The 16,967-nt window shown below is 38.7% G+C and overlaps 1 protein-coding gene across 2 annotated transcripts in view; it reads left to right on the forward strand.

The window, feature by feature from the left end:
* Positions 1 to 16,967, forward strand: part of LOC134858774 (cytosolic carboxypeptidase 4) — an 86,416-nt gene that overhangs the window by 26,288 nt on the left and 43,161 nt on the right. For both annotated transcript variants that reach the window (XM_063874884.1, XM_063874896.1), the window contains exons 7-10: positions 1,131 to 1,168; positions 9,635 to 9,843; positions 10,126 to 10,291; positions 10,748 to 10,806. In XM_063874884.1, coding sequence (XP_063730954.1) covers positions 1,131 to 1,168; positions 9,635 to 9,843; positions 10,126 to 10,291; positions 10,748 to 10,806 — 472 coding nt within the window. The remainder of the gene's footprint in view (positions 1 to 1,130; positions 1,169 to 9,634; positions 9,844 to 10,125; positions 10,292 to 10,747; positions 10,807 to 16,967) is intronic.

Below are 16,967 nucleotides of genomic sequence, written 5' to 3' on the forward strand. Positions count from 1 at the left end.
TATAATATTGCATAATGGATGGTGATTCGAATATGTCCAAGTACCGAACCTTGTGGCACTCCATGAGCAATCGTAAACACGGTTCAGATAAATAGGATTTAAATCAGCTCATTGTACACTTGGACATTTGGAGGACTATTAACTCTATTAATCTCTTCCATAGCACAGAAATATTCACAGTAACACAGTCGTAGCAGTGCCTTTGAAGAAGTGTAGTATTTCCTATCCTCAGTAAACATAGCACGAACCCTGACATCTTGGCCCCCCTGTTAGTGACACCCAGGTTTAATTGCTGCTAGAAACTGTACACTGCACAGCGATACATTCTTCTTCTCAGTACGCATGCACAACATGGACGTGTCTGCTGTCAGGCAGAGTAGATCTAAATGTCTCTGAACAATACCATCACCAAACAGCTCCTGTACTTGCCAAAGCTCCACCACAGAGAGCATGTCCGACCAAATGACGCGCCATGTGAAGATGGACATAGCTGTGGAATTCTGTAGATATACAGGTAGGAGAGAAGAAACACATAATAGAGAAGACAGGATGGAGGAGGAGAGGAATATGATATTAAATGACAAAAAGACATAGAAAGGAAAAGAGAAAATGGTAATGGGGAAAAGATGGAAGCAATGGAGGTCAATTAAAATTGCTCAAAGTAAAGGAAAGAGCAACAATACAAAAAAAGGACACAAAGTGCTTCCAAAATTTTCACTGAAACCTGACAAAGGTTTATTTTTGAAATTCACCTCAACTTATCAGTCAGCTGACCCTCAAACTGAATGAAGAAAAAAAAAGTATCAGATTTAACCTAACTATCCATGAACAAATAGGGGCGGTTTCCAAAAAAGCTACTACTTTGCCCAATTAAAGTCTCAAACTAGATGTTGATTTGTCAGGGGATGGAGTTTTTAAAGATGTGATAATCCTGCTGAATTTGACACACTTGACATATTATGGAGAAGATTATTTTTTCTTGAGTTTTCATATTATGTCCAATAATATATTGTTGTGCTGTAAGAGCAAATTCAGACATCAGATCCATTATAATAAAGCCATCAGGGTTTGGGTGTTTTTTAATTCAATGTTTGAGAGACTAACTGCTCCTTCTCTTTTTTTTTGTTCAGGGTAGCCATTGATGCCTTTGCTGCTCTGCTGTGTACGAGTAAGTTGCCAGGATTTTCATTATTTACCAGCCGATGGTTCTCATCATGCATGGTGTACATCACCATCATTATCAGCAGTACATAACACTGCCCGAACCCTTTCCCAGGTTCACACTATGTTTCTTGTGGGATTTACTTGTTTAATTATATATTTATCTTGTTCCACATATAGCTGTTCATGCTATGATAGCGTGATATTTCACTGAGATACTGTGCCTTGTGCAGCTACAGTGGGTTTGAATATGAGAAGCATTTTCCTGTCTGTAAAACTTAACAAGCAAGGAAGTGTGCTGTCTTAAAAAGGAAATGGCATTTACAAGAGCTGAATGCAGAAAACCAACAAGACCAGAAAAGCTCACAGTCGAAATTCTAACATTCTAATTTGGAAGTAACATCTTGAGACATCCTAAAACAAGATCATCAAAGTCATGAAGTACTTAATCAAATATGAAATAAGGTGTCTGTTGGTTTGTGCTTGCATTGTGTAACTTTAGCGAGGAGGTCGAACCAGAGAGAAGTGCGCAAGTTTACTGCCTTTAGTTGATTGAGGTGAAACAGGATCATTTTGTGCGAGCTGAGCTGAGATTTTTGGAATCTGATCAGTTCTTCACCTATTTGATCATAAACAAAATAATTGGACACATTTGAATGATTTTAATGGAATCAGGGCTTAAATGTTCATCCAACAGTTATTGAGAGAAGGACAAATCCACAGATACAGTGATGTTGCGCTCCAGCTGGACTGGGTTTCAGAAATGCTGAGATCCAAGTTGTTCATTTAAACTGGAACGGCACCTCGAGTCAGATTTTAGACTCGGAAATCAGGCGACCTGTGTCAACCCCAACATCAAATTCCAAAATGGCTGAGCACATATCAGTCAAGTTAAAGCTGTAGTGATGTGATTTTATTAGAACCTGTTGGTTATTTGTGTCGCATTAAATGAGTCACTCGCAAAGAACAACTTCTTTCTCGTTACATGTTGCTAAAGTGTTGCATAGGAATACAAACTGTGAAATGGATTGTTCATCATAGTGGTGATATGCTGGTTTTGCTACCAATGGCTAACAAAGCTAAAGGTTTTCCAACTTGTTACTCGAGCGAACACGATGTGGAAAACTTGCATATAATGTCATTCCCACCTCCAATTTTTTACTTCCAAGTCAAATAGACGGCAACATAACATTTACTCAATAGAGCCATTCTAGAAATGTGAACACTGCTGCTGAGTTGAAACAGCATTCCAGGATGTGACAGAGTGGCATATGTGAATATAAGGGTCAGAATAAAGTCTAAATATTAATGAATGGACATACTGTAGAGAGATTCACAGACATATTTTGTGAGTTATATATATATATATATATATATATATATATATCAATGTCTTTCTCTACAGAAAAATACGGTAACACTTTACTTGAATGGGTGTTCATAAGACTGACATACAGTAACATTGTCATAACCATGACATGACACCTGTCTTAAACATTAATGAATAATTATGACAGTTGTCGTTAAGTGTCATTCGGTAAGTTATGTCACTTTTGATGCAAAGGTGGCCTTGTTTGAGATGTCCTTGTTATGACAGCTTGACATAAACCAAGACAACAAAACCTGTCATAAACATGTCATAGCAGACATCCATATATGACGGTTTAATGTCGCGCTAAGAAATCAAGCTAAACGGTTTTTCTTAAGTTTGACAGTTCGGTCTGCTATGACATGTTTATGGCAGGTTTTGTTGTCTTGGTTTATGTCAAGTTGTCATAACAAGGACATCTCAAACAAGGCCACCTTTGCATCAAAAGTGACATGACTTACCGAATGACACTTAACGACAACTGTCATAAGTATTCATTGATGTTTAAGACAGGTGTCATGTCATGGTTATGACAATGTTATGTTAGTCTTATGAACACCCATTCAAGTAAAGTGTTACAACAAATATTAATTGTTGTAAATAAATGTAAACAAATACAAACAATATAGTTTTTAAATATTTTGAGTTTTTATTTATATAAAATCTCCCCTCCTCTCCTGATGGTAAATGTGATAATGGATGGTTATGGAGATGTCTCTGTTGTAATGCTTATGTTGTTCCTACAGGGGTCACTTTTGCTCTTTGTATTCAAAACTGTATCATTTACAAGCTGAGCACCTGATGGATGGTATGTGTGTCTGAGTGTGTTTGTTTTACACACAGTAAGTGGAGGATACTTCCATAGTATCACATTTCCGATCCAATCCAATGTATTTATTTAGCCAGTTAGAATGTTATGCTATGTTATGATAGTTTTCCTATGAAAGACTTGGCCAAAATCCAGCTTCTCCATCAATTTCTACATCAGCTGCACTTTTGAAAAAAAAACTGACTGTCAAAAAAAGACGCTATGTAGACACAGGCCCTAATTCCATCGATGCTTATACAGTATCTCACACTTGCACTCCCCCACACCTCTCTCTGGTTACTCCAGGCACTGTAGAAAGTATGTTTTTCCCTCTGGTGACAATGGTAGCCACTCTGTCAATATATTTTCAAAGGAACCAAAGAAACAAATAGTATCTGAGGTCTGAAATTTCATATTTTATAAAAAGACTAACATCCTGATGTTTGTTTATGGCCCCTGGAGGCCATAACAATATGAAAGTGTTGGACCCATTCCATGGTCCTAGATGTGTCCTCAGTATTGCTGCTAAAGTTTGTCCTGCATGTGGTGCTAGAGGTAAGGGCAGGGCATTCCTATAACAGTCGCTTGACTCTTTGGTTTCCTGGCCATGTGCCCAGGAGGCATGCTTGGTAATCCATCCATGTTTCATGGGAACAGGAGGTAAACTTGTCCTGAAAGTGGCACTAGAGGAAAGGTCTGTGGAATGATTGACACAAACAGGATGTCTTTTAATTTGTCTTGGACAAGCTGTGAAGATATATGGACTCATTACAAAGCAGACAGATTGACATGGGAAGGGTGTTAATGTGGACAAAACATAATGATTTATGTGTGTATATGTGTGTTCAAGGTTACGTTTAACCTTGTGTTGTTCAGGCTTGGAAGGGGTTCCTTTATAAATAAGTTTGGTTAAAATAACTAATTACCTGTCAAAAATGTGATCTGATTACTGTTACTTTTGGATTCTCTAAATATCAAATAAAGTGTGAATAACTTTTTGAAGAAGAGTCCATGATAATGAACTGGAAGATTAGCTAGGGTTTCAACAGAGTGCTGACATATTAAAAGTTAGCATTACAAAGGGTTTGCTTGACAAAAAGCCAATTGGACTTTTCCATTGGATTTTGTAATATTGCAGAAAAAAAGCTTGTGGCCAAAACATATTTCTGATACTTATTAGGTGTTGTTGAGCAGGATAATGTCCACATATTAACACTGATGATTGATTTTCTGAATGTCAAATGCATTGGGCAGAAATGAAAAGATAAAGTGATACAATAAATGAATTACATCACGGTTGCAAGGCTGTGCATTACCAACAGTGATGGGCAAGTTACTTTCAAAATGTAATACAGTACATATTACTTATTACTGTCTTTTTAAAGTAATAAGTTACATTACATTATTACTGTCTCTGAGCTGTAATGCGTTACACTACTTTTGCATTACTTTGAGTTACTTTCACCAAAATAACTGCAAAAGTATGGCTTTAAATTCTAAAATGTAGTTTATTGCAGCTCACTAATTAACACTATCTACCTCTCTCGCAGTACATGCTGAACATTAGGAAAATCCATCCATCCAGCACCAGTCACTTTCTATTCTCCACTGCTACTGAAAATGTACTTTGCACAAAGTATTTTTTTGCACTAACGAACTACTTGCACTACCGTCAAACTGTGTTGATTGTGTCGAACATATGTATATATTACTTACTTTTTTTTGTATACCCCTTTTTACCCCCCCCCCCCCCCCCCCCTTTTTTTTTTCTACGCTCTTATCTTTTTATGTTATATGTTCTTGTTTATATTTGCACTGTGGGACTGCCAGAAACGGTATTTCAATTTTCTCTATGTATAACACGTGGACACTTTAACAATAAAGTGGATTTTGACTTTGACGTTTGACTTTGAGCTAGAAATTAAACGTATGCTCCGTTTAAGTGGGCTGAATAATATGTGATACCGGTAACATGACGTCTCTGTGTGTTATTAATAACATGTTAGTGGAGCCTCTGCACGGCCCTGTGACCTGCTGTATATGAACGAGTCTCTATTCAACGTTAGCTCACCTGGTCATTGGTGTGTTAACGGGGATTTGACTGACAAGCTTTCTAAAAGCTGGCGATTCCACAGAGGACAGAGGCTGCAGATCTTCAACACTCTGCCACGAGTCTCTGAACTTCTCTGGGTTCAAGCAGCAGACCCAGAGAAAGTTACCTTCTGGTGCTTTGTCCTGCGCGCACTGCTGTCTCTTTTCTTCTCTTTTCTCCGAGCCTGCAGCTCTGCATTGTGAGCCTGCAGCTCTGCATTGTGAGTCTGCAGCTCTGCATTGTGAATCTGCAGCTCTGCATTGTGAGCCTGCAGCTCTGCATTGTGAATCTGTTTCTGCAACCCTCTTAACCAATAGTAAACAGGCTTACTGAGTTACTATTCTACCTGCAGTTATTTCTCTGGTGTCGGAATGTCTCGCGATGTTTGTGAATTCTTAGAAACTGCGTTACTGAGAATTGTAACGGGTATTATATTACCTGAATTTCAGAAGTAATGCGTTATATTACTGCGTTACAGCAAAAAGTTATACATTACTGTAACTCCGTTACTTTTGTAACGCGTGACACCCAACACTGATCACCAAGGCCAAGGCAAAGGCAGACTCGTGTTAGCGTGATGTACTTCTCACTTCTCTTATTTGTCATTTCCTCGCTCCTCGGTCTCACCGGAAGTTGATTTGTCTGCGCCACCTTAAGGAGTTTATTTGTGCCGGAGGATCGATGAGCGAAGAGCGATAACCGAGGAACCACCAGACCATCCTCCGGTGAAATCCTCAGCCACTCACCCCGCCCCCTTACTGTGTATCGCTCACTGATTGGACGCCGCAGCGCACCCCCTGATCTGATGCTTCTTAACCTGAGAGCAGTTTAACAGCGGAGTGAAGACATTAAACTAAGGGAATCACTCCTCAGTGTATACTGTGTTTTGTTTCAATTAATGTATCATATCTGAACAACAAAGTGGGAAAAAATCAGTTTATTCATTTATTGGAAACATTTTTCATGATCTCCAATTCGCGTGGGGGATGTTTGAGTGTGTGAATAAAACTGGGACAGAGCTGGCTGCTGACTATCGAGCTGTACCGGCGTCATCACAAACGGACGTCGGCTCCGAGGGAAGGAATTCCCATTGCTCTTAAAGCTCATGTCCTTGCATGGTCTCTCTTCGCATGGTTTCCTTGCGTCCTTCCATGCATCCCTGGTGGGAGGGGGGACTAATGCGCAAGGAAAAGACGCAAGTGATGGGATGCAAGTTAAGAGAAGTGAGAAGTACCCATAGAAACCCCAGAGATTCACGAGTTAGGTATTTACTGATATATACTATGTCGTCGTAAACCAAGCGTGAACATCTCGTAAGCTTCTTTTAACCACAGACCTCATCTCAGGCTTTTAACCAAAAACAGGTTAAGAAAACCTTTTAGATGACTTTTAGATGAGGGAACCGAAAAAAAAAAACTTTCATTGGTTCTATCTTATCAGAGTACCTGGTGCATGTACTGTGTGTACTGGTAACTACCCTTCAATTCATGTAAGTAAGAGCTCTTACTGCAGCAGAACATCCCCACAGAAGTGATTGTGACCCCATGGGACTACAGATTATCTTCGACAAAAAGAGTCAGCAAACATAGTCTATCTCCGTCTAAACTTTGGCTTTTCTTGTTCCATCCACAGTTTTTCTCATCCTTTTGGATATATTCTGTGTGGTGACAGTTTAGAGAGTCCCTAATCCATAGGGCTCTTAGCTTTTTCATGATTTATGCAATATCGTGCAGCGCTGCATGTCAAAGTGCCAAAGTGCCAAATTGCTCAGAACATCAAGGGGACTGCATTCACTCATAAACTAGAACATCGAAATGAGCCTGCTCTCAGTGTTCCACTTTGATCTATTATGCAATGTTTGGAGTGAACATAAAGGCAACAATTACACCGATATCAAGGCATATTTGTAGAAGTATTTTTTCTTACTTGCGACTAATATTTAGGTTACAGTTTCCCTCATGATCACAAACTGTATTAAGTAATACACTTCAGTGTTGTAGAAAAAAGACTATAGCCTAACATTTCATTAATAATCAAAATAAGCTTTTGTTTGAAAAGCATTAAAGTTGTTTCAGTAGAAGGGTGTTTCTATGTATCCTTGAGCATGGCCATGCCCATTTTTAACAACCCAGATTTAGCACTGCACTCCAATTATATCACCTGATCCGCATTTGAATTAAATACAAATTGATGCACCAGAACCAGAGATATATCATCTATTTGTTCCACACCTTCTTGGTTATCATAACTTGGAGCCTACAGTACATTACCCACAATATAACTTGACCAGGACAATGTAATGTGCATCAGAGATGAGCAGCAGCTACAAAAGGCTGTCAGCTCTAAGCATTCTGACTCCACTCCTGGAAATTACTATACTAACTTATATCGACACTCACTCAAGTGACACCAAACCCAGGAAGTGAGCTTGGCCTTGACGCATATGTCCATAGGGGTGGTGTCAGTCTATGACCTCATTTTGGTCCAAAAATACTTTCGCTATTGACTTATATTCAGAAAATGACGTCTGTGAATCAGCCTAGAATTTTGTATAGCCCTCAATTAAGTCATTAGTTACTAAAAGTCATAAAATGAGCTAAAACTAATACTGCCTAAAACCTGGAAACACCTGCTGATGTTTCAATCAAGTGAATGGTGAAATCTGTCACAATCAAGTGTTTTCATTTGTGAGAGTTGAAAGACAATTTGATTGATTGTTTTAGAGATTCATTGATTGGTTTATTGGTCGTAATATTGATTATTTGATTTATGGATGATTGAATAAATGTAGATTGAATGGTTGGTTCATAGATATGTGTGATGTGGATGTACACCATTATCATTATGTTACTACTTTGTATGATTTGTGTTTACTCTGCAGCTTTGTGTACACTATAGTGGATGCAGATCGGTTGAGTGACTCGATTTCACCAAATTGACTGACTCAGGTTGAGGTCGAATTGTCAGTTTGCTTAGGAAGGTTCCTAACAGAGTGAAATGACCCGGAAGTCCGTCAGTGGCAGCCATGATAAGAGCTGTTTGAATTCCCTAGATGATAGGAAAGGAGCTTTGAAACTTCCTTTATAACCCCCTTTAGCTTAGGAAACACTGGACCTTCTTTTACGAAAGGAAAGGAGAAAATGCTGTCCCACAATGCCTTGCAATGACTTTTACCTTGACACAACTTTCGGCCGACGTGGAAACAGCCGATCGTGATGGAGAAATGCGTATCATTTAATGGTGCTTATTAAGCAATTTAAAACGTATGCTGTCACTTGCCAAATTGCTTTGTTTTGAATGTTCAGCTCTGTATTAATCAAAAGGAGAGATATTAACATTACTTTTTGAACTGAAAGGATATAATATAGTCAACATTTTAAAGTGTTTGTCACAGGGGTGACAAGCGTAAGTTTCACTTTACTTTGTATTTCCGTACAATTACAACCTAATGAAGAATATATGTCTCACTGTTGTCCACGTTCCTAAAGCATAAAACAACCTATCAGAGCACGGTGTGAAGTCTCTAGGTGCGGTTACAGTAGTCCATTGTACAGAGAACTGTAGTTCCCCACAGCAGACGTACATTAATAACGTCTGGCGCATCATAAATACGTGGGATAGTGTAAGTGCAGTCGGATTCTCAAAGCACCGCAGTTTTTTTTCCTAAGTACTTTTGAATTCTCCTATCCACTATTCCTTAACCGCGTGAGGTTTCATGCAGAGGTCAAGGAATAGTTGATAGGAATAGACGACAGGAGCTGATTTTTGGACAATTTGACCCAACCCTCCGATTAGAATATAAAAATGTCATTGGTAAATTTTATGTAAATGTGTGTCCAATCAGTCACATTTGAACTAGATGTCACCAGAAGACTAGTACTGAGGCTTTTATTAGGGCGGTGGTGGTGAAGTCCATAGGGGCTTGGCCTGGGAACTGGAAGGTCACCAGTTCAAGTCCCCGAAAGACCAAGTGCCACCGTGGTGTCCCTGAGCAAGACACTGGTTACCTACACTGCTCCCCGGGCGCCGTACATAATGGCAGCCCACTGCTCCTAACACTAGGATGGGTCAAATGCAGAGACCTCATTTCGTTGTCCTAGTACTTGTACTCTGTGCAATGACAATAAAGTTGAATCTTCATCTTCTTCATCTTCATCTTCTTTCCTCTTCCTCTTCTCTGTTTGTCTGTGTCTCCCCATCACAGAGGCTAATGTCCACTGGGTGGTATCCAAGGGTTACATCTCTGGCCTACTGCGGCTCTACGAGGACTGGCACAGCAACGGAGCTCAAGATGATGCCATACCGATCCGCCACTCCCTGCTTCGCTGCCTCCATAAGGTCACTAACAGTACTGCAGGGAGACAGGCTCTCGTGTTGCATGGAGGCATCAGACTGCTGTATGAATCTACACAGGTAAAAATTTAACTTTTCTTAGTGTTATACAATTTTTAGTTGAAGTATGTGATGCTGTGATGAATCATATTGTCTTTTTAAAAACCTGCCAACAACAACACTTTTAATTTTGGCTTGATTGTTCTACAATGCAACACACAATGGACAGAGAGCTTTGAACGCTGGACAATGTGTAAAGTGCACTTAGATCTCACAGCACAAATGCATGCAGTTGCTGTTAGAACAGCCCTTTGACTTTGACTAGAAATCACTAAAATTACATCTGTGTTTGCTTCCCCGCAGACATGTTTGCTCAGTAAAGGTCTGGAGTCTCTGGTGGAGCCCTCTGTGCAGCTCATGAGGAAGTGTCTTCCTACAACTCCTCTCCCACTGACTACAGATCAGTCTGCATACAACTTCCCCCTGCCTGGGAGAGTACACACTGTTCCTGACATGGACACAGAAGAAGGTACAGCATCACTATGAGAGCAGCTACTGACACGTTTATGGATTTTTTAAATAAGGACAAATAAACATAATGAATATCTAATGAATCAGTATTTTCAGTTGAACGTAATATTGATCTGTTTTTTACTTACATGTGTAAGTACTCATGTGTTTTAATGTAGTGTTGTAAACATTCCTAGTGGCACACAGTGGAAAAATTATATTACATTTTTAAGACATCTTTCCCAGTTTGAAATTATTTAATGTCTTTGTCTTTGTAAAATGTAAAACAAGTCTACATAGTTGCCTCCAATCAGAGCAGCAATAAATTACCCACTGAGTTTTACAGTTGAACTGAAACCAGCCTCTTATCTACACATGATTGGTTAAAAAAGTAAATCAATAAAACAACCAATCAGAGCCATACCACATAAAACTGAACGCTGACGTTGGCTGCTCTGTCCCCTGTTGTATCCAGATTTGAGAAGTGAAGAGAGTGATGATGAGGAGGCTGAAGATAACCCAAAGCCAGACTATGTGAGTGACAAATAACGTAGCACAATTGGTCTGAATGACAGATACAACACATTCTGTTAATATTTTGCATAACATAAATACAGCATGAAGCCATACTCCTGACAAATAGCGGAAGTGTGTTTTTTCTTGTTTCCAAACGAGACGACTAATGATTAAAAAAAAGCTGAAGCGTACACATCAGGCAGGGAGAGAGAGGTAGTTATGTGTAGCTGTTATCCAGCATGCTAGCAAGTCTACTAGGCAAAGGGTTGGATGTAAAGTCGTTGTCACTAACGTGTAGGATTTATAGCGTTCAACAAAACTGAGACTGACACATCCGGCATTAATTGGAATTGAGCCACCAAACAAACTACATAGAGACCAAACGATCCAACTTAGGGAAACACGTTTGAAGCAGTCTTATGCCAAACGATCCAACCTAGGGAAACACGTTTGAAGCAGTCTTATGCCAAACTATCCAACCTAGGGAAACACGTTTGAAGCAGTCTTATGCCAAACTATCCAACCTAGGGAAACACGTTTGAAGCAGTCTTATGCCAAACGATCCTTCCTAGGGAAACATGTTTGAAGCAGTCTTATGCCAAACGATCCAACCTAGGGAAACATGTTTGAAGCAGTCTTATGTCAAACTCCACAAGCTACCACTCCGACCAAACAGACTGCATAAACCACGACTCTGACGATGATCACAGTTCGATAATAATGCGTTCACTAGCTGCTAACTAAACCACGACGGGTCTGTTATAATAATCCAATGTCCCTCTCTACTCACCAGCTAGCTGATGTTCTCCGCCTTGGAGCAGTTTGATGCAGAGGGAGTTTAACTCGCAGAAATAGCTACTAGTTCCATAGTAAGAGGGATCCGTGCAATATCCATCTATGCAATATTCATCTGTGCAATATCCATCAACATCCATAAGGAAAAAACTAAACTGCCAACTTTGGAACTAGCCTAAAGTAAACAGAGAAACTCACAAATTATCTGTGAACCTAGGGTGCCTCTCCTACATGCAGCCAGAGACGGACTCTGATGCTAACTTGCCTTGTAGAAAGCGAAGCTCATAGATCAGAAACGGTCAAGGTCACGGTCGTTGGATGAAATTGTCCAATCACATTTTCTAGTTATTTGCCTCAATTCTCTTAAAAGCACAGGGCCTCCACCATGTTTTCTATTTTATCTAAATGCACACAATATATAAGCAGTTTTTATTTCCTAAAATACATAATGTGCTTGGACACAATGGATTCCAGCGCAGTGTCCATGCTCCGGCAGCACCCACACACACACACCAATCCCTTCCACCCAGAAGATGTAGGCCTGAGGGTGGAGTTGGAGCTGGAAATTGATCGTGTGTTGGCCTATCTGGTGGCCTATTACTCATTTTCGTTAGCTGCCTATTACCAGAGAGTGTCCTACCATGCCAGTGACGTCATCAAAATTGGCAGCGTTCTAGTACTAACAAACGCAATTTTTGTGTTGCTTAAAAAAGCTATGTATTGTTTTTTTAGTTTTTTTTTTTGTGTAATTTGTTTTTAATTGTCATATCCAACACTTTATCAGTGTTGATTATTTTCAGTTCAGTTCATCTTTAAAGTTCACATTATGTTTTTAAAGTCAAAAGGCCAAATTCCAGCAGGTCCGCTAATTCTCCCGAGGTAAAAAACACACAACTCAAATGACGCTCGGGTTAATTTGAGTACATTGAGATCCATATGATTTCCTCAACTTGTAATTAAAGATTTCCATAAATTACTGTCACAACTTAACTATAGGAGTAATCGTTTTTTGTAAACAAAGTTTTGGTGCAATCCACTGAGGGGCAATATCATGTGAATACATTGCTGGCAAGACTGCGGGTCGGCAGTAGGGGCCCCACAATCAAACAGTCCAATTTAGCCTGTAGATTTGTACTAATGTGAAACGTCATTAAAGCCTGTAATTACATAAATAAATGTCCTGTTTTCTAGGCAACGTTAGCTAGCTAACACTTTACCAGCTTAACTCAACAACACTGACAGATTCATTTGTTTAATTGTAGATCTGACAAGCCAAACAGGAACCCCCAGGAAAGAACACATCATGTAACCAAATTAAGGCTAAATCTCCCTAAAAAAGTTTCCTTGCTGTTTATTAACTGGTGGCTGACTGCTTTAAATGCAGGGTGTCAGTCATAATGATGCAGTTTGAGGTCATAGCAGCTGGACAGTAGAGGCAATGTCATCTAAACTGCTATGTAAAGAACAAGTTAAGGAAAAAAAATGTTGTTAAAGCGACTCATTTCATAAACGTTGTTGTCAGCTTTCACGTTATAATAGACGTTATAAACAGCCTTGGTAATGCACGTTACGCTAACGACAGGAATTCTGTGTTTGTTTGGTTTTTTCAAGAAAATGCTAGAGAGTGCATTTATTAGAGACACAGAGGTGAAAGGGGGAGATAGAGGGGATGACACTGCCTGAATATTTCGGCGGGCTCAGGGTGAAACCTGCATACTTGGGAGTGGACACTATGTATGGGCCACCAGCTCTAACCACTGAGCTATCAGGTGGCCCTGGATGTAGTGTTTTTATGAGGAGATCAGTGTAGCAATAGTCTGCTTCTCCTTTACAGTACCTCCTATTTGTTCACCCTACTTCTATATAAGATCGCTCCACAGTTCTTATATTTGCTTGTGCACCAACCAATTAGACAGTTGTTGTTAGCGCTGCCTGTGTTTTTTTATCCACCAGCGACTGCATGTCATCATCATTGACGCCAGTTTGGTTACTTTATATTAACAGTTATGAAAGTTTCCTTCAACATACAAGTTGGAAAAGTTTTTGTTATACAGCTATGAGTGCTATTAATAGTTCTTAAATAACCATGCTTCAATTAGCATTGACAGAGAAAATGTCCTCACAAGAATGGAAAGCCTTAAGTTTCAGGTTACAGTCGTAATTATAAATATATTCATGTGAAGATGAGGGATGCACGTAAAGATTAGTTGTCTGGAAGGAGACAAATCACTATTCTGCTGTTGTGCCCTGGGCTCTGCTATTTTAATGTGTTTCTAATTGTTTGTGTATTAATGGTTTTGCATTATAAATAGTGCTCTCTAAATGTACGAAACACAGCTCTTCTGTTGGAAGTGAAGACAGCAAGCAATAATGTATGGCAGCAGAAATGAAACAAGTTTGGAAGAATATCCTTAATATGCATATATAGTGTTGCTTTTCTCTCAGTGGATTAGACAGAATGTCAATCAATAATGTTTGCAGGATAGAGACGGCATCCATCAGCCTTTCTCTGTTATCCATTATTGATGCTGCTTCCACAGCTCTCTTTTTCTGATTTAAATGAGCTCATTTAACATAAATATGTTTGAAAAGCTGACTTATAACAGCAATCATTAGATTGACAAAATAATCTTAATTTAAGTTCCATGTAACTTTTTATGGGGTTTAAACACATTATTGCCAATCAATGGAGTCTCAAGTATACAAAGCTATCAATTGAGAATTATTGAATAACTTACTACAACCAAAAATGAAAGTGTCAGTATTTAATAAGCGTTTCAACATTACAATACTTTATTTATCTGTGAAACGAACACTTTCATGCAGGGACTTCTCTCTTACCTTGCAAAAGAACTGCTGTAGTCAGTCAAGAGAATCCAAAAATATCCAAGACAAATACATGTCTAGACTTGGTGAGTCATTATACCCCTCTTATGAATTTCAATGGTTTTATTTTACTTAAAAAGGTCAACATTTTGATTTCTTTAAATATGTATTTTGAGGTGTATCACATAAGCTTAAATAAGGATTTCAAAAAAGAAAAGCTGTATATAAATGGAATATTGACTTTACTCCTTTTACTCTGGCAGTCCAACATGGGATCTCTTTTATCACAAAAGTAGCTTATTTAATGATACATTATAACATTTATAAAGCTATAGGAGCCAATTTATTTGTTTTGTGGTCATGTTCATTTAGTTATTGTAAACTAAACTCTAAATCTGGGGTGTCCAAACTAAGGCCCGGGGGCCATTTTGAATCGGCCCTCTGCAAATTCTAAAAGTATAATGCAATATAGCCCACAAATTAAACTTTTACATGTCTTATATTTTACTTCTCAAATGTATATGTTCAACTAATTAATGAGCCCAATTTTCAAATAAATGTTGTCATTTAAAAGGTAAAACATTTTCTAACAAATCTTAGTTGATAAAAAAAAGCCCAATAACTTATTTCTATAACCAGCTGGAAATGTAACCTTCATATTTACTCTTATAATCAGCAATCTGAGGCTTCTGTTTTAAGGAATGAGCTGCCAACAAAATAAATGAAGCCCTAAAGACAGACGGGATGTAGGCTGTTTTTTTCAAATATCCCGCATAATTCACCTACATTTGATTTGTTGTGCTAACTTGTAACTTAACTTTTGAGGCAATATTCACCTCTATAAGTGGCCCAGCTCTCCGTATATTTTTCTATATGTGGCCCTCTGTGAAAAAAGTTTGGACACCCCTGCTCTAAATAAACCTGAACTAAACTGTATCTGCTGACCGGAAAACCACCTTGTTTGTGTCTCCATACGATCACTCTCACCCTCATCTGTGTAATAATGGCAAAACGGAAAAAGGACATTGGAAACACTAATTTGCTACATACAGCTATTCTACATTTTTTTCGCTATTCCAATTTGATAAGAAACATTTTTTTACATTTCAATGATTTAAACACCACACAACCGCGTCGTGGCACTCTGCAGCATTCAATTATTTTTACACAGTTGGCAACCCCACCTAATATCGTCACAAGAAGCAGAGCAGGGTGGACCAAAATGCAGGACACAGAAATTCTTACAGAACCAAGCTTTTTTTAGCCTTGTTCAGACAAAGTAAGGCATAGCAAAGCTGAACAGGACTTCCCGAGTATTTCAACAAGAATCCGACAAAGACTAAACCAAAACAGTGCTGGTGTAGAGTCAGGATGTCGCAGACACAATGGCGTACATGTGAAGCCAATAATTCCAGGACAGACAATCAAAACAAGCAGGAAAACACACAAAGACAGAAAATAAAAACAGACAATACACTTTGGCATGTGTGTATTTTTGTAACATGATATAATCCAAACTATATTCTATTCATTTCATGTTAAGATCTGTGCTATATGCATACATTTAACATCCCTGTTACATTAGACAGGACATTGTATCATACCGGCCCAGTTTATTAGAGTACAATCATTTTTAGAACCTAAGACAAACTAATTAATCTGGGACTATGGTATTTTAAGAGGTCACACTACAACACAACTGAGATTACAGATGAGGAAGAGGTCACCAAAGGCATCACACTTTAAATTCTTCTTAACGAATATGAATTTAAGGGTATTAATGTACTGTAAGTAGCGTAAGTAAGTGGCTGTGGCTCAGGGGGGGGAATGGCGAAGAAATTTCCCTGTAGGTATGTATACGCGGTATTCTAGTGTGTCTAAGTTTTTTGGGATCAAAACTAAATTACATGTGAGTCAGACAAATGAGTGTGTATGATACACTTTATAAATATTAGTTTTTATTTCTTCTAGTTAAACACGAGAATGACAATACCGTGCCTACACACGTGTCAGACGTAGCAGAGAGCAGTGCTGCTCTAATAATGCATGCTAGGCCTCTCGTATACACACAGGAAGCATGTGACTGCTAAATACAGAAAGTGTTTCAAAAGATGACCCAATTCTCTATTCTTGTTTTTCATCAAACAGTAGTAGAGGCATGTATTATTTCACTTCCACAATATAAAGGCACACCTACATGTCAATAAACTCAATTCAGGCCAGAACAACAACTGAGCCCATTTTCTTGTTTGTAAAGGAATATTATATAATCTCCAACATTGTCTGGTTTAAGACCACTTGAATTGCCTGAATTTTCATTCAGTTTGTTATAGTAATTCAAATGGTCTGCTCTTTTATGAAGCTTGTTACACTTGCATATGGGACATACTGTATGTAGAACTTGCACTTGAGTTTTTTCTTTAAGCCCCTCTTCCAATTAGCTCACGCCAGGTCACGACTCAGTCCAAAAAATCGAGAGGGAAAACACCTCTTGACTGGGCTTTTAGTACATTCAAGAAAATTGGTCCCTAATGATTTTAATAAAGGTCACTCAAGAG

This window comes from Eleginops maclovinus, chromosome 2 (genome assembly GCF_036324505.1).
Source record: "Eleginops maclovinus isolate JMC-PN-2008 ecotype Puerto Natales chromosome 2, JC_Emac_rtc_rv5, whole genome shotgun sequence".
Classification (NCBI taxonomy): Eukaryota; Metazoa; Chordata; class Actinopteri; order Perciformes; family Eleginopidae; genus Eleginops; species Eleginops maclovinus.